The sequence below is a fragment of the Peromyscus maniculatus genome, chromosome 17 (assembly GCF_049852395.1).
Source record: "Peromyscus maniculatus bairdii isolate BWxNUB_F1_BW_parent chromosome 17, HU_Pman_BW_mat_3.1, whole genome shotgun sequence".
In the NCBI taxonomy this organism is placed as follows: Eukaryota; Metazoa; Chordata; class Mammalia; order Rodentia; family Cricetidae; genus Peromyscus; species Peromyscus maniculatus.
In genome coordinates this window covers 57,843,379-57,864,324 of record NC_134868.1, presented here as the reverse complement: position 1 = coordinate 57,864,324, position 20,946 = coordinate 57,843,379, and the positions used below count along the sequence as shown (strand labels likewise).

Genomic DNA, 20,946 nt, shown 5'->3' with positions numbered 1-20,946 from the left:
CTCAAAGAGGGTGCCACATTCTTCTCAGCAGACCTTTGCCCACGTTCGCTGGGGACCACAACCACCCAGAAGCGTGTCCAGACCTATGTGGCTCTTGCTTCTGCAAGGTCAGGACAGGTTCTGGGTTGTGCTTGTCTGGAAGACGGCCACTGGGGGCTGCACTTTAGTACTGAGCTGCTCTCCACTGCCGCTTCCCTGCTGACCTTCTAGAAGTCTTCAAGGACTCACCCCTCCTGACCACTGAGGGTCCGGAGTCCTTGAACCCTGGGGCAAACGCTGGAAGCCAGTGTGCCCTTTGGGAGGCTGAGTCCTGGCTAAGCCCGACGAAGTGACGTGGGACATGGCTGCCCAGTGGATCACACCGCCCCCCCCCCAACCCTTTATGAAACCGACGTCGTGTTCTAGTGGGAGGGGCACGTAATCCCCTACGGCACTCCACAGCCCTTGCTCCATGTCACATTGCGCTGCAGGCTCTGTTTCGATGACAGGGCAGCCTCTGAAACCCGAGAGCTTAGTCTCAGCTCTGGGTTTTTACAGTGCTGACGGCTGAGTTGCATTTGAGCTCTAACAAGATAAAAGACGCTGTTTCCTCCCAACAGTTGGTGTGCACCTCATAGGCCGTGCACAGAGATCAGACCTAGCGCAAGCCTGCCTGCTACGGCAGCGTCATTGGCTCTGCTTCCACCAGGCGCCAAGCCAGGTCCCAGGGATGCAGACGAGAAGAGGGGTCTCGGTTGCTCTGAGACGCCGGGGGCCTCACTGGTAAGATGGCAGACGTTATCACATGTTTTGCCTTATGGGGGGGGGCGGTCCTGATGTGGGGAGACCACACTGGAGGATCGTGCCGGCAGAGACGCGTGGATGATCTGTGATGGGCTTGGCGGACAGGCACCTGAGCGAGGCAGTCACTCGTTAGTGTGGACATGGAGGCAGCAGGCACCAGCCGCGGTGGGGCTGTGGCTCATGAATGGGTCAGACATGCAAAGTCTAGTCTCAAGTCCAGTTGGAAACTTGACTTACACGCAAGGCCACCGTGGGGCTTCACCCAGAGGAGGGATGAGAGATCTTTCAGGGACTGTAGAAACTGTGGATGCAGGGAAGGACAGAGGAGCCATTGCTTGGGACCCACCAGGATTGTCTAGTCACAGATACAAGAAGTTCGTGACTTGTGTGTAACACGCTGGCTTCTAGGAAGTTCTTGCTTGTGGGCGGGTTGAAAGACAAACTTCCTAAGAGAGAAACTAGCCGAGGGCCAAAAACTGTGGGACCTCGAGCTGAGAGGGTTGTGTCTGGTGCTGAAGAAAAGATGGGATTTTGATGAAGGGGCCGCGGGAAGGAAGAGGAGGAAGGAAGAACTACTGGGAGGGAAAAATAAAACAAGAACGCTCTGGCCCGGAATGCAGTCAACTTGAGGGGTTAGTGCAAGTCTGACGGACGCGGTATGAGACCCAGGAAACCCCGCAAGGGAGCTGATTCCTCATCGTAGCCAGTGAGGCTGGCTGAGGCATCTGAGCAAGAAGCAGGGCTGTATGTACAGCTGACGTGACGGGACTGCCCAGGGCCTTGTTCTTGGTTCCACGGACCCAGGACACATAGCCTCAGACTCACCTCTCCACCGCCGGTTTGTTTATTCCTTGGATAAGAGAAACTTGGGAGGGCTGACTGGGGGGTGGGGCACTAAGTGTGGATCCGGAGAAGCCAGATGTGTGTTCCGTGTTGGGTGAGGGCAGATGTGTGTTCCGTGTTGGGTGAGTTTCCTCACGTGAGGGTAGACTTGGGCAGGAGCTTCATGACTGCCATGGAGGCCCAAGGGAGCTCTTTCTCACATAAATCTGTCAGCTGTGCTTGTAAAAAAAAATGTTTGAGGGAGGGAAAATACTTTTAACATTTTGAAACACTTAAATTCTCCTTTAGACACAGCCGCTTGAGTTGCCCAAGCTCTCTCTGGAGGGTAGAGCCCCAGCCACATAGTTATGGAAGTCTGTGGAGAGGCCACACTGTGCTTCTTAACTCGGGGAGGAAGCCGAGTTTACTTCCCTACATTCTCCTGCTCGGGACACTGCTGTGGACTCCCCAGGTCGTCTACTTCGTACACCCCTCATGGCATGCTCCTCTGTTTTGTCTTCTCTCCAAACTTCAGCACAATCCTCTCCCAGGAGTGTCAATGGGGCCTGGGGATCGGTGCTGGCCCACGGCGTATGATGAACCATGGTTCACACACCCCAAAGTACCACCCTCTTGACCTGGGAGTGAGTGGCTGCTCCCCTCCCCAGCACAGACAGGCTCACAGAGGGACAGGGTATTAAACAGCCCATGAGGGAGTGTGACTGGCACCCAGCAGATGAGGCCTTAGGCCATCGGTGCCAGAGCCTATGCTTTGCTCGAGGACATGTCCACATGCATGGGGAGGGGGGTGGGGGTGGAGTCACAACGGTGTCCAGTGCAAGCTTGGTGTCCACGGGGCACCTTTTCCCTGAGCATCGTGGCCGTTCCCTGTCTGTCCGGGACTCTGCCTCTTCACGCTCTAGCTTCCCTTCCCTGCCTGTTCCTGTTTGGTCCCTGTCTGACGTAAGCGTGTCTCCCCGGGCAGCTGTGAGGAATCCCAGCTCGGTTCTGCCACCCTTGTTCTCGGTTCTGGCTGTTTACCTATGGAGGGGACATTCAGGCTGGTGACCTGTGCAGACAATTCCAAAAGGACATAGAAGTGAATGAGATTTGGGGGATAGGGAGCCTGGGATGTCCTGTCAGCTAGTCCTGTCCCCTGTGCCAGGAATAATAAGGCTTCAGCTGCCTTCCTGCCCTCCCTCCAGACTCTGGTGCCCTGTCACCAGTGATGGAAATGGGGGCTGCGTGGGCAGGCATGCACAGATGCCCTTCAGTCCCGGATGCTCTGAGGACCGGCCTCCCCATGACCATAGCAGCAAGGATGCTCTTGAGGCCCCCCTTCCAAGTCTGTACAGCACAGGCTGCCGGGTACCTCACTCAGATCTGTAAGAGCATCCTCGCTCCCCAGTTCCTACCACAGCCCGGTCACCTACTTCGTCTCTTCCCCAAGTCACCAGACTCTGTGGTCCCCAGGGTTCATTGAGCGTCTCACGCTGAGCACTGTTCTGTAGTGAAGAGGTGTAGCTTTAGAAGGAGAACATCGGCTTAGAGGGGAACTGAGAGGAAGAACGGGGTTTTAAACATGGTTCTTTTATGAGTATGAGTGTTTGGCCTACATGTGTGTCTGTGCATCAGGTGCATGCCTGGTGTGTGCGGAGGCCAGCAGAGGGCACCAGATCCTCTGGGACTAGAGTTACAGATGGTGGTGAGCTGCTACAGGGGTCCTGGAAATGGGACCCAAGTTCCTTTAAAGAGTAGCCGGGGCTCTTAACTGCTGAGCCATGTCTTCAGCCCCCATAAGAATGGAATTTTTTTGGGGGGGGGGATTGAGACAGGGTTTCTCTGTGTAGCTTTGCGCCTTTCCTGGAACTCGCTTTGTAGACCAGGCTGGCCTGGAACTCACAGAGATCTGCTTGGCTCTGCCTCCCGAGTGCTGGGATTAAAGGCGTGCGCCACCACCGCCCGGCTAAGAATGGAATTTTTAAATATGCCGTTCTCCAGCTGGCTGCGAGGGTTGCCGATGCCAAGGGAGTGGCCCCTGCGCCCACACCCCACCCTCTGGCCTCCTCCTCTCTTCTGTTAGTTCAGTTATCATCTGCTGCGTTCTTTACACTCCTGCCTCCTGCCTCGTCACCCCACCCCTTCACCCCCCCCCGCCCCCTCACCCCTTCACCTCTTCGTCCCCCGCCCCTTCACCCTCCACCCCTTCACCCCCCACCACCCCACCCCCTGCCACTTCCGTCTTGTATCCCTACCCTAGTGCCTTCCCATCTTCCTGCTCCCTTCCCTCCTGCCCCCTGCCCCTTCCTGTCCAGTATGTCTGTCTCTTACATCCCTGCCCACCCGCCCTCCCACCTCCACTCCACCGTCCTCCTCTGTGCCCTCTAGCCATCCTGCTATCCCTTTCTCCCTCCCTCCTGCCCCCACCTCCCCCGCGCCGGAGCAATGGGACCGCGCCAGACAGGACCCGCTCCATGGTTTCCCTTGTACACATCATGAGTGCTTTCCGTGCGCACGCAGCGGCCCGTGCTCCGCCTCCTGCCGCTGCCTGCATCGTCTCACTTTACCGCCATGGATGCAGATCTGAGTAGCTTCAGGCAGCGCTGAAGCCGGGCTTCCAGCCACCTGCCCACAATGCTCAACACGGGGCGGTTGTGTTTCTGTCTGCACAGCCCTGCTCCGTAGGCCTGGAATCCTGGGCCTCGCCCTCCTTCCTGCCACCCCCACGAAACTTCAGCACAGACCTGAGACACACCCTGGCAGCTGGGTGGGACTGATCAGCTCTCACCATCCCAGGTACATCCAGGCAGCCATAGGACGCTGGCCTCGCTGGATCGTGACCTGCAGCCTGGGCCGCTCCCACAGGGCAGGTGAGCAGATGGGCGGCTGTGTCTTGCCCCATTCACCCTGCCACAGCCGCTGTGAGCCCTGCAGGACCATGGAATCCATCACGTCCTGAGCTTCTCGGTGGGGGGACCCAGGCAGATCACCTCCCCACTTCTCATCAACCTGGACTCCAGAACTGACCCATCAGTAATCTCAGGGGGGTCCTGAGACTGAGACCCCCTGGCCCCTTAGGGGGCTTAGGGGACTTCCGTGAACCACCCTGAATCCTGGCACCCCTAACTACAGGTGAGCTTCAACTTCCAGACTTGGGATGGAGACAGGTTTAGGGGTACAGAATCTGATAGCCCTGTCCAAGGAGTCCTTTCTGACACCTGAGGAGAGGTATCACCCTGCCCCTCCTCTGTTGTCCCTGTGGCCACAGTGCCCGGTGTGCCAGGAGCATCCTGGAAGATAGGCATGGCCACACCCGCTGTGTCCCGGCTCCTGTGGCCTTTTGTTTGACTTAGGTCCCACCTGTGTTTGCTTTCTGAGATGCGTATCTGCCCACAGCTGCCGGCCTCACTGGACTGCCGGGGTTTGCGCGATGCAGCTGTCCACCAGGGGTGGCCGCTCTGCCCACTGGTGCGGGGCCAGTGACCTCACCCTTGTCCAACAAAGCTGCCACTCCTGAAGCCCAGAGTGTGGACGTGGCCCAGCATCCTGAGCCCACTGGACCCTGGCTTTTAGGCCTCTTCCAAGCTCAGGGGAAGCAAGGATCTTCCAAAGCCATCGCTTCCCTGGGGCTTGTGTATCTGGTTTCCATGTTGGGTCTTCCTGTTTAGCTAATCAATATGAGCATAGGTGGCCTTGGCAATAGTGGTGAGTCTGCCCTGCAGCCTTCAGGAAACTGGTTCTGGGCCTGGCGTTGTGTTTTTCCGAGGTTCTGGGTGTTTCCAGGCTCAGTCTCAGTACGGGGGCCTTTCCCGGCTTCCGTCCCTGCTGTATGTAAATACCACCGCCACACTCACCAATACTGCGTTAGTTACTTTCCATGTTGTTGTGATGAAATGAAGTACCCGAGGAAAACCGCTGAAGGAAGGGAGGGTTTGTTTTGTCTCTGGGGTAGTCTGTCATGGCAGGGAAAGCCTGGCAGCAGGATCTTGAGGCAGCTGGTCACTTGTATCTGCAGTCAGGGAACAGAGTGATGCATGCTGGTGTTCAGCTGGCTTCTTCCTCTTTATTCATCCCAAGACCCCGGCCCACCTCATTTAGGTGGGTTGCCCCACACCAATTAACTCAATCTAGAAGCTCCCCCACAAATGGGTCCTGAGGTTTGCGGCTTGGAGAGTCTCGATCCTGTCATGTTGACAATATTAACCATCACAGACTCTGTAAAACACACAAATAAGAAGTGAAGGTTAATTAAAGGTGAACAGAAGCAGAATTTCTGTCTTCGGCTACTGTTAATCCCTATAACCAAAGACATGAAAGCTCACTACCGCTGTAGGAAGAAAAAGTTTAAATCCATGAAAAACACTGGAAAGAGGTACACAAAAATGCTGTAAAACATAAAACCCAGTGTCACGATTATATTCCAAGGTCAAGAGACTCAGAAGTGGGGACGGTATGGAGAGCCATGGATAGGGAGGGCAGGCTGTGGGGGTCCCTGGTGAAACAGACCTGTGAAGGAGGGTTCTGAGGCTCGGGCCTGGCCTTGGAGGTTGTGCTGGGACATTTTTCTAAGCTAGCGTTTGTTTGGAATTGGACAGAAGGGATCTGGGGAGACAGATGTACCCCTAGGAGGGCCTGAGCCTGTGTGCTTTGGGCCTGGCCTTGGTGGTATTGATGGTTCTCAGCCTGCGCCACCATGCAGGGGTGAGGCTGGCTTTTCCTTGGATACATTTGGTGTCTCTGACAATGATGTAGTTTCCTTGCACAGTCCCACTGAATGAAAAGCTGGTCTTCTGGGGTTTCCAGCTCCTTCCAACAAGGGTCACAAAGGGCCGCTTTCCTCCTAGAGCTCGGACTTCAATGCATTAGAATGTTTTTCCCTGGTGTGTGTACAGTGTCTAGAGGATGTGGGACCCTGATGACCTTAGGGAAGGGCTGCTCTGCTACCAAGGCAGGAAGAGTCTTTGGCAGGACAGAGCAGATGTTACCTGTAACCAGCTCAGTCGTCCGTGGGGAGACATGGCCCTCTGGACTCACCTGGAGGGCAGGTGAAACTTGGTGGCAGGAGCCCATGTCATTGGCCACACATGTCCCAGGCTATAGTTCTTTTGGGCTGGACCAATCCACGTCAGCCATTTAAAGTGTATGTTTAAAATATCATACTTCTGGGCTGGAAGATGGGTCAACAGCTGAGATCAAATACTGCTCTCACAAAGGACTCAAGTTCAGTGTTCAGCAGCCCACAGTGGGTGGCTAACAACCACCTGGAACTCCAGCTGTGAGGGATACAACACCTCTAGGCTCCTCAGGTCCCTGCACTCAAGTGCACATAACTGAAAGTAAAATAAATATTTTTAAATAGGATATTTAAGTACTGTGTGCCAAATATTGAAATTTGGTTGATAATGCTGCATTTCATCGCATAAATCAGCCATCCCTGCATGGGGCAGGCTGGACCACCCTTGTGCCAGAGCCTGGAGTTCTCCTCAGTGAAGAGGTGAATTCAGAGCCAACAATCACAGTCCAAACTTTAACTCAGGGGTTCTCAACCTGTGGGTCATGACCCCTTTGGGGGTTGCATATCAGATATCCTGCCTATCAGATATTTACATCATGATTCATAACAGTAGCAAAATTATAGTTATGAAGTAGCAACAATAATAATTTTTTTTTTTTTTTGGTTTTTCGAAACAGGGTTTCTCTGTGTAGCTTTGCGCCTTTCTTGGAACTCACTTGGTAGCCCAGGCTGGCCTCGAACTCACAGAGATCCACCTGCCTCTGCCTCCCAAGTGCTGGGATTAAAGGTGTGTGCCACCACCGCCCGGCTAATAATTTTTTAAATTCTTAGGGTTTTTTTTTTTCTTTTTCAAGACAGGGTTTGTATAGTTTTGGCTGTCCTGGAACTAGCTCTGTAGACCAGGCTGGCCTCGAACTGCTTGCTTCCCGAGTGCCAGGATTAAAGGCATGCCCCTTAACTGCCCAGCAACAACAATAATCTTAGGGTTGGGGTCACCACACCATGAGGAACTGTATTAAAGGGTCGCAGCGTTAGGAAGGGTGAGAACCACTGGGGATGAACAGTGAAGTCGGAGCCTCAGGAAGCTGGAATCTCCGTCCCCCGGAGGCTCGGCTGTCCCTCCGCCAGGGTCCTCTGTAGCAGGCGGTCCTCTTCCTGACTCTTCCCGTCCCTGCAGGACCCACGCTTTGACTTGACACTGTTTCCCTACTGCGTTGTCAGGTAGAGCCCTGTCAAAGTACCTTTGTGTGTGCATGCGTGTATGTGAGTGTGCGCGTGTGCACGCATGTGTGTATAAGTGTGCGTGCATGTGTGTGTTGTATGTGTGAGTGTGCGTGCGTGTGTGTGGTGTGCGCACACGCATGTGTGTATAAGTGTGCATGTGTGTAAGAGTGTGTGAGTGTGTGTGCATGTGTATAAGTGTGCATGTGTGTAAGAGTGTGTGAGTGTGTGTGCATGTGTGTGTGAGTGCTTGTGCATGTGTGTGAGTGCTTGTGCGTGTGTGTGATTGTGTGTGTGTGTGTGTGCGCGCGCGCGCGTCTGTGAGTGTGTGTGTGTGTGTGGCTGGAAATGGAACTCAGGGTCCCGCACATACAACTCCCGGGCTCTTCTGCTCAGCTACCCATTAGCCCCCAAATCACCTTACATCACAGGTAGAAAAGTGCCTGTCAGCAGAACCACCTCACCCAGCACACTGAACGATGTGTGACTCTTCAGTAAACAACTCCCTTGCAGAGTTTTCTGCCCTGATGGCAAAACCCTGGGCCTCTGCTGGATGGCAAGTGTGGGCCCCAGGCTCACACCACTGGCCTTGGTGCATCTGATGGGGGAGAATGACATGAAATGACAGCTGTCAGGCTACCCTAGACTTTGAGAAGTGTGGCAGACTCCTCCATCTGCCAGGGGCCGGCGGCTCACTGACTCCTGGTCATAGCTCAGCTGTACACTCCTGAGTCCCTGTAACTCTTACATCAGCAGCTTCCCAGGCTGTGACCCTCCACGGGGGGACCTCACGATTCAGCTGTCCGCCTGAGTCTGAAAGCAGCCACCAACAAGTAAGACGCTGTCCCTACACTCCAGTCTCTCTTCCTGCAGGGCATCATAAGGCTACCCAGCCACCCAGACCTGGGGTCTGGCCCTGAAATTCTTCTCTGCCCTCTGACCTTGCCCCTTGTCTCCAGTCTTGAATAAAGCTGCATGGAGCCTGTTCCTGAACACGCACATGCTAAGGAGCACTTTCTATCCACAGTACTTATCATTGCTTGGGAGCAAAGCCAGAGGGTTTCCTGCTGGCGTGATGGAGGATGCTGTAGAGCCTATCACAAAGCACTATGTGGAAGAGCGTGGGAAGGCCCTAGCCAACAGTTGCATGGGAATTCTGTCATCCCCAGGCCTCTAAGGACCACAGGAAAGCGTGGAGGAGGCTCCCAGAGACATGTCTGCACAGTGGCTCTGAGCTTCCTACTCCCACCCCCTCTAAGGCCTGGTCAGTGTCTGATACCTATCCGCCGTACAGTGTGTTCTGGGTACAGAGGATCCTAAGCAGTGGCAAGATGGGGACAGAGCTTAGCCACATGGGGCTCCGTCGCTCACACATGTACTCCACACACTCATGACATGCTAACACACAGTGGAGCACAGGAGAAAAGCACAGGGAGTTCTTGGATCCACACAAGGAGCGGGCTCAGAGGGCAGGAGGGGAGCTGCCCTCAGGAAAGGTGACCCTGGGGAAGGAGGAGTGTGTGGGTAGGAGCTGAACAAATGCAGGCTTTGAAATGGGCTTTCAGAGTGTTTTCTCCCGGCGTTCAGGAAATGTGGGCTATTGTGGGAAGACAATGATGAGCTCAGAGGAGCTTCATCCTTCTCTGGGAATCTGCCTTCTGTAGAGCTGAGACTTGACCATCTCAGTCCGTTTTGTCCCTAGGGCCTGAATGGCCATAGGTACATGAGCACCTCCATAAAGGAACACACACACCCCTCTTCACAGTGGCCTCTTTCCTAGACTCTGTGGGCTTCTTAGACCATATTCAACAAAAGCATAACTAGTTTCTGTGACTCCTGCTATGGCTGTGGGCTGTGCTTTAGCACAGATGCAGGATGGAGTTAGGATCTCCCTGCTGGTCTGGGCTGTTCACCTGCATTGGGGTTCTGGGCTAAATGTCTCAGTTCACTTCAATATTTCCCAGACTTTGGGCTTGGCCATGAATCTGCTACAGGCTGGGGTGAAAAAAAAAAAAGACCCGGAAGGTGGCCTCAGCATTGTGGGATGTCACTTTTATGTCGTAGTGCAAGTGTGGGTGGGGTTTTAGGGAGGGGAGGGCACTGCTCAAGTCAGATGACCTGGTGGTTCACAGGCCAGACCTTCTGCAGGAAGCTGGAATGCTAAGGATCTCTGAGAAGTGACAGGGTTTCAGTGTCGCGAGGGAGTCATTCTCCCAAAAAGAAATCATGAAGTGATCGACCAGGGCCACAAGAACACCATGAAGCCTGGACACAGGACAGCAGCCAGCCCCTCTCCATCTGCGTCACAGTAGGCCTTGGTGGGCCCTCCATCCCCTCCGACACATCACTCACTTGGTCAACCAATAAGGACCCACCGTGTGCCCCGCGGATCTCTGGTCCTTGCGCACACTTCATCTTGACAAGCATGTGGCTGGGAACACAGAGAGCCTGGGAGAGAAGAGCAGGCAAGAAGAAGGAGCTGGCCAACTCCATGAGTCTTCTGTCCCCAGGTACCTCCCTGTCACATGTCCTCAGCAGAGGACAGCCCTGGACTTCCTCCTGTCCCTGAACTTAGTAATAACTCCCTCTGTAAGCAGCTTGCTTCTCGGAACACAGTTTTGCTTTTGCTCCAAATGTGTTTGCTGCAGTGAGGGCACCTGAAGTCACCCTGTGCCTCCCCTGCCCTGGGGCTCCAGCACAGTGGGAGGCCATGGACCTTCAGTGGCCTCAGTGGGAGTGGATCTTGGCAGTCTTGAACACATCTCCACAAAGCAGGTACTCGGGGTGGGATGTGCTCTCGTCTGCCTCGAGTTTGGGGGAACTGGAGGTTGGACATGGGAAAGGTGGTTGTTTACCCACTGTGCCAAGAATCATGCCTTGATCCGCTCTGGTGGCTCCAGCAATTGTCCCGTCCCTGTGGGTTGATGAAGAGAGGGTTGTTCCATCAGAATATAGATGATGTCAGAGAGGCTGAGAAAGACGAGGAGACTGACTGAAGAGGATTCCCCTGGCAGTTGACACCTTCCAAGAACAGGGTCAGGACATGGGGAAGGATGAGGGTGGATTCCAGACTGTGAGCTCGGCACATCTATTTACATTGTGGTTGCAAGCCTCTGATGATGGCCTGGCCGCCTGAGTCCAGACAGGGTTGGCCTGAGATAGGTTTTATTCTGCTGGTAGCAGGCAGGAGCCTCAGGTGCCTGTGGAGTCGCAGGTCCTGTCAGGGCAGCTCCCAGAGCATGTGCCCAGGCACCAGAGTCCCAGCGCAAAGGCAACAGGACTCTGGTGAAAAAAATGATTCATTAGGCATCAATAACATTGGGAACCCCACAACGAGGGTGAGAGGTATGAAGAAGCTAGAGCTGCTGAGGGACTTCTGACCCTGGTGGGGACTTGGGACAGAGAGGCCATCACATGGCTGCTGTCCAGAGGAGCAGGTTCAGGGGCAAGTGTGAGATGCACGTTTTAGCATCTTTGCTCATCACTGCCTGGTGGCAGCGGCCACAGGACCGGAGTGATGACTACTGTCCAGGAAGATGGAGTCCCGCAAAGCACCACAAAAGCCTTCTCATTCTCTCACCAGTTTTAGCACTGGGAAACCGAGGCTGCAGATGGTGTAAACTATGACGCCCAACCTCCCAGCAAGCGGCAGTTGAACCTGGAGCCTGGGAGACCCCACTTCTGAGCCCTTCCCTCCACCATGACATTGCCCACCCTCTGGAGAATGGAGGAGCCTGAGGGTTACCCCCAGAGGAACAGTCTACCTGGGTAGGGGGCGTGCCTTGCACCCAAGGGTTGTCTGTATGGACAGGACCTGGCTAGACTTGGAGCACCAGTGATTAAGGGCCTGCTTCCCAGGGCTGTGTGGGTGGATAGGACCTGGCTGAGCTGGGGCCTCTATAGCTTAGGTCCCTGTGCCCGACTGTCCCTGTGGATGGAACCTGACGGAGGCAGGGCCCCTGCAGGGAGGGTCCAGACAAACAACAAGCCGCCTGGCTCTGCCGGCAGCGGGGCTCAGCTGCTGCCAGGCTCTCAACGGTTAATCATCCGCAGCAGGATAAGTGAGCCGATTCTAGCTCCTTAATCAGGACAGCGAATGAATCTGAGACCCTTCGAGGAGCAGGAGCAGCCGCGGCAGCCCGCGGCACTCAGAGGCCAGCACTGCGCAGCAAACCCGGGGAGGCGTAGCATCCCCGCTCGGCAGCCCAAGATGGAGCTCCGCCGCCGCCGGCTTCCTTTGTGCACTCCGGGCCGGCTTGCCAGCAAACAGGTCGCCGCCGCCGACTCCTGACCGGTGGTGAGGGCGACAGCATGACTTTGAGCCTCATCTCCCTGCTGTCCCAGGACGTCACAGCCCTGTGGCTCCTGCTGAAGACAAGTGCAGGTGCGTCTGTCCCCGCTGCGTCCCCGTCCCTGCTGCGTCCCCGTCCCCGTTTCCCCCGGAATGAGCGAGTTGGCTGTGGATGTGTCGTAGGAGGCAGGGGGTGGTGGTGGAGGGAGTCTGTGTAGGATAATTGAGTGGGGGACAGGTGGGGTTGTTCTGGTGCTGGGGTCCTATTGTTGGCTCACACGGCAGGGTGCAGATGGGGGTGGGGCATGGGCTGGCTAGGTTATGGAGAAAAACCACCCTTTCCCGCAGGGGCGGGGCGGGGGGTGGGGGTGGGGGGCGTGATGCCTTGCCCTTGTGGTCTGGGCAGTACCCCTCGGACCCGGCCTGAGCGTCCCTTGAGGACAGCGGCAGTCACATCTGCTTCCAGATGAAGGGTGTCTGCACACCTTCTTGGAAGGCTGGAAACGAATGATCCCCTTTGTTCCGGGGGTTTTCCATGGACATGCCGGCTGGCTGGCGAGCGAAAGCCACCTCCATAGCCAGTGGCATGGCTTTGCTTTCCTCCTAGCAGGAATACCTGGCAAGTATTATCCCCATAGCTGCCCATCTGATGGCAGAACCTAGGGGACAGCAAGGATACAGGGCTAGATGGCCATGGCCTCTCGGCAGTGGACTGGATGTTTCCTGGGGGCTTCGTAGTCTCATTACGACCTGGTTCTGCCTCTGTTGGGAGGACAGGTGCCATGAGGTGGTGCCGGTGCCCTGGTGCTGGGCTTTGGCACTAAAAGAACAGGGAAGGGGGCAGAGTCATCCCAGGAAAAGAAGAGAAAGAGGGGCCTGGCAGAGAGGAAGCGGCTTGGAGCGCCTCCATTATTTCTGAGAGGAAGGGCACCTCTTTTGAAGTATTTTGTCACAATTACATTTCCTGCTGGTATTTCTGCCAAGCACTGATGAATGACCCATAAAAGGATTTTTGCGAATTTTAATGAGTCAGTCCTCAGCTCTGTGACAACGAATAAATACGGAGTGTCCGATTTCCCAGTGAAGCCCCCGGGGACAGTGAGCGGTCATAGAGGGTCCCCAGCACGTCAGAGGCAAGGCGCCCCGCGGAATCACAGCTGATATCTGCTTGTTTCTTAGTCAGGTGGAGTTCTGAGTCCTTACAACCGCACCTTCAATCTTGGTGCACTCCTATAGTGTGCTGTATTTTTAAGATATCACTCAGAGGTCTTTCTTTCCTGGGGGAGTTTGGTAAGGCTAGGGTAAGGGTCTCTGCTTTGGCTTCCAGGGACCATTTGTCAGATTTCCAAATAAACAGTTAGTGCGCGTGATGGATGCAACAGCGGCCTTCTGTAACTGTAGGCCGTTTCTCTAAGTGGACACTCCCCTGTGGGCACCCAGAAGCCATTTTCTGGGACATCCAGTGTTCATTAGTGCCCGTGCACTCAATGGGGACAGGTGGGCCTGGAACCCTGTCCCTGAGCCAGGGTGGGAGACCTTAAGGTTATCATGGCTGGTGGAGAATGGGTATGTCACGTTTGAGCACACATGCTCAGCCCAGGCCTGTCTGTGAGCCATGGGACCCGAGGGTGTGTGTGAGACCCCCACCAGTCCCACAGTCCCACACCTCTCTGTCACTCTCAGTCTGTCTGTCTGTCTCGGTGTCTCTGCCACACTCTGGTGGTTCTGACTGACTACACTGACTTTGATCATTGTCTCTGAGTCCCCACCGGTCACCCCCTGTCCCCTCTGCCATCCTGTGCCCGCGGTCTGCTGCAGGGCCAGCTCTTGTCCCTTGCCTTGGTGAGGTCAGCCTCCTCAGTGTGCTGCCTTGTTTGCTGTCTCTGGTGAAGGTTGACATAATTGTTTGTTTTTAGATTTGTAGAAGCCTTAGTTCTTAATGGGAGATAAAAAGTCCCTCTGCGCATTTAGGGGAGGGGCACAGGATCCATCCCATCCTGGGAGGCTCTTAGCACCAGGCCATGGGGAGCCCAGTGTCCATGGGAACAAAACATAGCTCTCTGCCTGGGGAGCAGGGGCATGCGACGTGGGACTCTTTGCCCATCACTCAGCCTCAGCCTTGGGCTAGGCTGGGCTCATCCCACCTGCATCAGCACCAAAAACCCACTGTGTGGCTAACAGGGCATAGTTAGGCACTGAGGTGCCAGGTGGACTCCTGGCCAGGCTCTGACGTGCTAAAGATCTGCCCCCACCACTCTTCACATGCTACTCCTCACCATGCCAGGTCCAGTCTGGTTGCTCCTTCAGAGATATGTTCCAAGACTTCCTGTCCGAGACTTCTAAGACTTCCCTTCCTGTCCTGAGTCCAGAAGTAAGCATGGCCAGATGGCCGTGACTCTTGGACTTGAGTGTTTGGAAACACAGCACCTGGAAGCTAGTTTTTCTGTTGCTCACTGAGGTCCCCAGGTCCCCAGGATGGGCAGAATGCAGGGACAGGAAGCGGGGCTGGAGTCTCCCTCTAGTAGTAAGCAGCTCTGCCCTTCTTTGGGTGGGAACCATCTTGAAGGCACCTCTTAGGCCTGGTTTGTGGGTTTGGCTCTGGAGCGTTGACAATATGGCAGGAGGCATTCAGAGGATGGGCATACCCCCTGATGGCGACTGGTTCTGTGTCTGATGCCAGCAGACCCACCACCGGTCCCTCTGGGCTCTCTTATCAGGGATGAAGAGGAAAGGTCAGAGTGACCCCAAGAACCAGCAAGAATCGGCCTTCTAATACTGTCACTGCCCGGGCTCTGCTTCATCCCTGGCATCCTGGAGGGAAAGTCCAAGGAGAGGCTGGGAGAGTACAAGTGTCACTGCCTCGTGGTGACCTTGGTCAAGGGCATAGCCTAGGTGATCCCGTCTCCTCAGCCTCCTGTGCACCCGCCCACTCTGTGGCCCACATCCTACCTCCAAGGAGCCTCTGATCACAATGGCAGCTACCACGCCGGTGTTTTTAGCCTTGACCCTTGTCGCCGCAGTGGGCCAAGGGTAAGGTGCTGGGTACTGTGTATCTGGCAATGTCTTCATAGAGCGAGGTATTGCTGTCCGCAATGTTAGCAGTGCCCACAGGCTGTGCTCACCAGACAGCAGCCTCCAGACCACGAGGGGAGAATTCTGGCCTCGTATCGGGAGGCCAGAAAGGAAACACAGACTGCCCGGTGTCTTAGCTCAGAAGTGTGTGGTGGGCGAGGCTAGTGCCCAGAGTGCGTCCCTCTCTCCTGCAGGCTGGTTCAGTGTCCCCCACACTGTGTCTGGAGCTTCTGGGTCGTTGTGGCGCAGCAGTGATGATACCCAAGGTGCCACAGTCAAACAATGAACATCATCAGCAGGTGCTTCCCGGCCTCCGTGGTGGTGGTTATCCCTTTCTAGGCCATCACAGAGGATTTGTGGAGGAAAGGGGAGGCTTCACTGCTGGTGGGAACGCAGAGTAGTATGAGCCTCGTGGAAAGCGCACTAAAAATAGAGCTACAATACGATCCAGCTGTGCCTCTCGCAGGTTTACACCTGCATCCCAGCTCACCGAGATGTCACAGCAGCCAAGGCGGATCTGCCTTGGTGTCATCAGTGGGTGATGGACACGAAGAATGTGGTCCATAGACGCAGTGGGATACAACCTGGCCATAAAAAGATATCCTGTCATTTCAGCAGCCCAGATAAGCCAGAGAGCCCTGTGAAAAGGGAAGTAAGCCAGGCAGAGAGCTGGCTGCTGTGGAGGAATATTTGTTTGATCAAAGATGTACTGCATTTGTTTATGTTGCATTTGTGTTAATTAAATAAAATTAACCTGGGCCCAGAGAGGCGGGGTTAGCAACTAGTTGACAGGTAGGAACAGGGAGGAACATTGTGTGGGTTTTTTTTAGTTGGGATGGTATGGAAGCAGAGAGGCTTCCTGGGACACCAGTAAAAAGAGAAAGTTAGCCAGCTGCTACTGCAACTCTCTGAGCTCGAGTTTGATTAGAACAACAGAGATTTAGTTAAAGCTGCCTTTAGCAGCAGCAACACAGCCATTGTCTGGGGGAACAGAGTTTCCCCCCAGGCTACTAGTTCCAGCCAGGCTTAGTAGTTTAAAGAGCAGCCACTGTGATAAAGATCAAACAGAATTTTGGCGCCCCACATGTGGGCGCCAAATGCTGCAGGCTTTCTTGAACCGCCAACCCCTAAATCATGACACGGAGACTTCTTATTAGTTATGAAGAGACTTCTTATTAGTTATGAATGCTCGGCCTTAGCTTATGCTTGTCCCATTAGCTCTTTTAACTTACTTTAACCTGTTTTTCTCCATCTGTGTTTTGCCTCAGGGCTTTTTACCTTTCTTTCTTTCTGGATGTCCTGTTTTCCTGCTTTCTCTGTGTCTGGCTGGCTAGCAGCTGGCTAGCCCCAGGCATCTCCCTCTCTTTCTCCCTTGTTCTCTCTTGAGCCTGGAGTCCTCCTCCTCCTTATTCTCTCTGCCTGCCAGCCCCACTGATCCCTCCTCTGCCTAGCTATTGGCCAGTTTAGCTTTTTATTAAACCAATCAGGTGCCCTAGGCAGGTAAGATGAAACAGCAACGCATCTTTACATAGTTAAACAAATGCAACACATCTTTACATAGCTAAACAAATGCAACACATCTTTACATAGCTAAAAAAAATGCAGCATAAATAAAAGCAACACACATAGTTAATATTCTTCAACATAAACAAACATAACACATCTTTACATAGTTAAAGTAGTATTCCACAACAGGCTGCTGTATGCCCTTGCTCATTCTGTGTGGGACCTGAAAGGCTGCTCCTCCCAGAAGGAGAGTGAGGAGTAGAGGACCGATTCCTCCCATAACTCCCCTCTCCACAGTGTGACGGACTGAGCAGAGCCTGTCAGGTGAGCGGTCCCGTGCAGGAGAGAGAAAGGCCATCTGTCACGGACCCATGTGTCTTTTAGACCCATGCCTCAGTGGGGGTGCAACCTCCCCCCAACTTCTCCATCATCACAGCCAGACAGTGGCCCCTAGACACTGAGTCAGGCCTGTTTGTACTCTTAAAACTCAGTGAGAGCATTGGGTGGTATGCTGGGCGAGCTGAGGAGCGCTGGTTACTGTTGAGGTTGGGGGTTCAAAGTCCCAATTACACAGAACGGCCTGACTGAAGCCGTGCATGGGAACTCCAGTTAGTACCACCTCGGTGGCTCTTTCCTGAGTGAGTCTGAACCCTTCTGACCACACATGCTGCTGAGGTAATGGAGCGATCATAGAAATTATCTCATGGTGTGAGCATGCATCATGTTGTACACCTCAGCCACACATGGTGTCTATTTGCCCATGAACCTCAGTGAAGCTGGGTTTGACATTGTAGGTCACCGGGAGATCCCAACTGAAGGATGCCCAGGGAGTAGAGCTGCATCCATGGGTTGTGGGGTCAAAGGCTGCTCACTCCCTTATGAGGCTACCATCTGCCAGGCCTCTGTATTCATTGGAATCCCTGTGCTTCCCAAGTTCTACTCCAGCCCATCTCTGTCCCCTCCCTTGCTGGAGAGACTCACCTGTCAGCCTAAGGAAGTCAGGTGGTCAGGCGCAGGATGTTCCTGCCATGCATACCAGCAGCTCCCTCTGCAACCCATGTTGGTAAGCCCACCATGGTTCAGCCTAGGTCCTGGAGTGGGACTGAGTTTGGACACTGGTGCTGCCCTGGCAGTCTTGAGATGTTCGTGGCCTGTGCTCAGCATCTGTGTCTGAAATGGGATGAGGCCCCATTTCGTGGTCGTACAACTATGCTTCCCGGGCCACTAACTGTGTCTGCACACTGCCTGCCCTTGGTGGCCCCTGACACAGGTGAGCAGAAGCAGGTGTCCCTCAGCCCCCATCCTCCGGTGAGTCCAGGTCAGGTTGGCGTGGTCATCAGAGCCCAGTCGGCTCCCTAGCCTCCAGCTGTCCTGAGATATGGCAGCTGAGGCATCCCCTCCAGCAGGGTGGGGCTGGCCAGAATGAGCCCTCAGCTGCTGTCAGGGCCACATGGACTTTAAGAGGCCGTGGAGAAGAACTTGGGGCCGCAGGGAAGGAGGTGGACTGAAACAGACTGGCTCCACTCTGGAATTCAGGGTGGATCTTAGACGCAAAGACCCTTGAGTCTATACCCTGTGCAATACTCTGGTCAGGGAGCTCACTCAGCTCACTCTCGTCCACTCGCCCTGATCAACTGTCCTTTGTTCAGTGACCATCCTGAGCAGCTGAGCCCAGGGCCTTCCCAGAACCCAGGGCCTCAGGGTAGACGCAGCTCCATGTAGGTGGAGGAGGCAGCTGAGGTTGGGGAGGGCGTGGGTCAGGTACCCGCCCCCTCCCACCAGGCCACAGCTGTGGGCTGTGGCCTGCGATGGCAGAGCCAGGCAGAGAAGCATCCCTGTGAGGAAAAGGCGAGGCAAGGCTGGGGCGTCATGCCGCACTCTCCAAGGACCCGTCATGGTAGACGCCGTGTGTCTCCCAGACCTGTGCTTCAGTGGGGTGCATGCACCTCAACTTCTCCGCCAGCACGTCCAGATTCTCAGACCATGAGTTAGACCCCTTTATGCTCTTAAAACTTAATGAGAATTGCAAAAAGCGCCTGATGTCAAATATTTATAGTAAAAATTTTCCAGAGGTTTAAAAATACTAACTCACTTAAAAAAAAAAAAAAAAAAAAAAAAAGGCAAACCCATTGTGAAGAGGCCTCGGTTCCATCTTGTTCTGATAACCCTGACTTATGACCCAGGGAACTTGGCTGGGCCCTGGGGCTGCTGGGCTGTGGTATATATAGTGCCCCACTGTATCTGAGCATAGACACACAAAGCCCAGAGAAGAACAGGGAAGGCAAGTGACCTCGGCGTCACTTTAGAAACAGTTTGATTTCCCAGATCCCTGCAGAGCCCTTGGCTGTAGTGAAATGTTGTTTCTTAACAAACCAAAGGCAAATGTCAGTGGTGCCAGCCTTACTGACTGGACGTGCTCTCTAGAGCAGTGCACGTGGCCTTGCCTCCCTCCAGCATGGCGGAGAAGGGGGACTCTTCGAAGCCACCTGTGGGCCACACATGCTCAGATGCTGGGAGAGGCTACCAGCACCCAGCTAGCAGGCTCCTGTGACAGAAACCAAACCCTTGGTACTCAGAAGGACCGGGAGCATCAGTATGCTAGGTCCACAGCAGAAGCCTTCACATGCCCGAGACTCATTTCTCTCCCCAGGAGAACCTTGAACACTTCCTCTGACTTCTAGCCTTTGAGGATGACCCCAGACATCATTTCCATGTGTCTGCCTCATCACGTCCCACTGATGAGAAAGCCTCTGAGGTCAGTGGGTTGACGTAGGGCTGGTCCCGTGAAAATAAATGTGATGTCTTCCAAGAGCATGGAAGTGACCTCCTTCTACTGGATGGGCATATGCCAAACCTCCCACAAATGGTGCTGCTCCATTGCATGCTACCTAGTGAGTGGCTGCTGCCCATGACTGCATGGGACACTGGGCCTTGGTGACACCATCCACCATGCCTGTGGGGGTGGTTTGAGGTGTTCATGGGCCATCCAGGAGGATCAGAATGTAACAGAATTCTGCATAGTGCTTGTGCTCTGTAGAAGGCTGTGGAGAGGTTCAGGAAAGTGCACCGTTCTGCTGCTTGGTGGGATGGAAGGCACCTCAGAGACTTTACAGCCTGAGCATCAGAAGAATCTTCCCAGAGGCCACAGGCCAGGAGCCAAGCATGAGCACTGGCAGGCTGGGAGGGTCAGCCATGCTGACCGACTTTCCAGTTCCTTCCCTGGCCCTGTTGAAGGTTAGCTCAGCGAACACCTCCCCAACTTCAGTGGGGTTGTTGGGCTTTCTGTGAGGTCAGACACACTCACCCACCCCCACAGGCACACACAGCAAATGCTCTCTGTAAAGGAAACGCCCACATTCTGTACTCCGCCCCAGCTGGCTGTGTGGCTCCCACCCTGTATCGGAGCAGGGACAGTACACCCCCATCTTTGCGGTCATCCATCCTCCGAATCAGGATCGCTGGGCCTGGACTCAGTGCCCGTGGCTCCTGTCCTCACACCCGCTCAGGAAGGGCCCACTGGCTGGTAAATGCTTTGATTTCCCGTGGGACACCATTCAGAACTGGGCCGAGACAGTGTGACGGCAATCACAAGTGTCACAGGACATTTGACAAGTGCAGTGTTTGAGGCTTGGTGACAGCTTGGAGCGGCAGTTGGTGTGGCCTCAGGCGGAGGGGGGTGGCAGCATCCAGTTACAGGACCTGATCCCCCCTGCTTCTCTGACTCCCAGCCTTAGGCTTCCTCTAGCTGTTCCAAATCCAGGGCCTGTCTGTGAGTGATTGGTTCTAGAAGGACCTACAGAGGCTGAAGGTGGCCAAGCCACCCTGGGGAGGCACAGGCCATGGGCCTTGCTCATCACCTGATTCTTTTTCCAGTACTAGAGTGATAGCAATCCCCCCACAGCACACGTGGGGTGGCTGGCTGGAGAGCTAGGTGGTCCTGGGCAACTACCCTGGACATGGACCAGGGAAGAGGCCAGTGTTCATCCAGCATGTTAGGAATGGTTAAATGTCTACCACCACCAGATGTGCAGGTCACCACCACCAGATGTGCAGGTCACCCTGAAGGGGGAGGCCACACAAGTGCCAAGGTTTTTTTTTTTTTAGGCTGCCCCTGAGAGTCAAGCAATTGTCCTAGGGCTTCTATTGCTTTGATGAAACATTAGGACCAGTGGCCAAGGTCACTTAGCTCCTGTCGGCCAAGCTGTAACTCATGCCCAGGATACTTGGCTCCTCTTGG

General features: G+C 54.6%; 1 protein-coding gene and 1 long non-coding RNA gene across 21 annotated transcripts in view; one reads left to right on the top strand and one right to left on the bottom strand.

Annotated features, from left to right (window-relative positions):
* Positions 1-20,946, top strand: part of Mcf2l (MCF.2 cell line derived transforming sequence like) — a 154,955-nt gene that overhangs the window by 68,927 nt on the left and 65,082 nt on the right. For 2 of the 20 annotated variants that reach the window (XM_076553715.1, XM_015999789.3), the window contains exon 1: positions 11,952-12,224. The exons of 16 other annotated variants lie outside the window; for them this stretch is intronic. In XM_076553715.1, coding sequence (XP_076409830.1) covers positions 12,152-12,224 — 73 coding nt within the window. In that variant the 5' untranslated portion in view covers positions 11,952-12,151. Of the gene's footprint in view, positions 1-10,473; positions 10,616-11,865; positions 12,225-20,946 lie in introns of those variants that run through there. 2 more of the 20 variants (XM_076553712.1, XM_076553717.1) reach the window with 2 other exon arrangements.
* Positions 4,701-11,700, bottom strand: LOC121823553 (uncharacterized). Its single transcript, XR_013045422.1, has 3 exons — positions 10,696-11,700; positions 10,193-10,288; positions 4,701-5,820 (listed from the first exon to the last, which is right to left on the bottom strand). It is a non-coding gene; the product is annotated as an uncharacterized LOC121823553 (long non-coding RNA).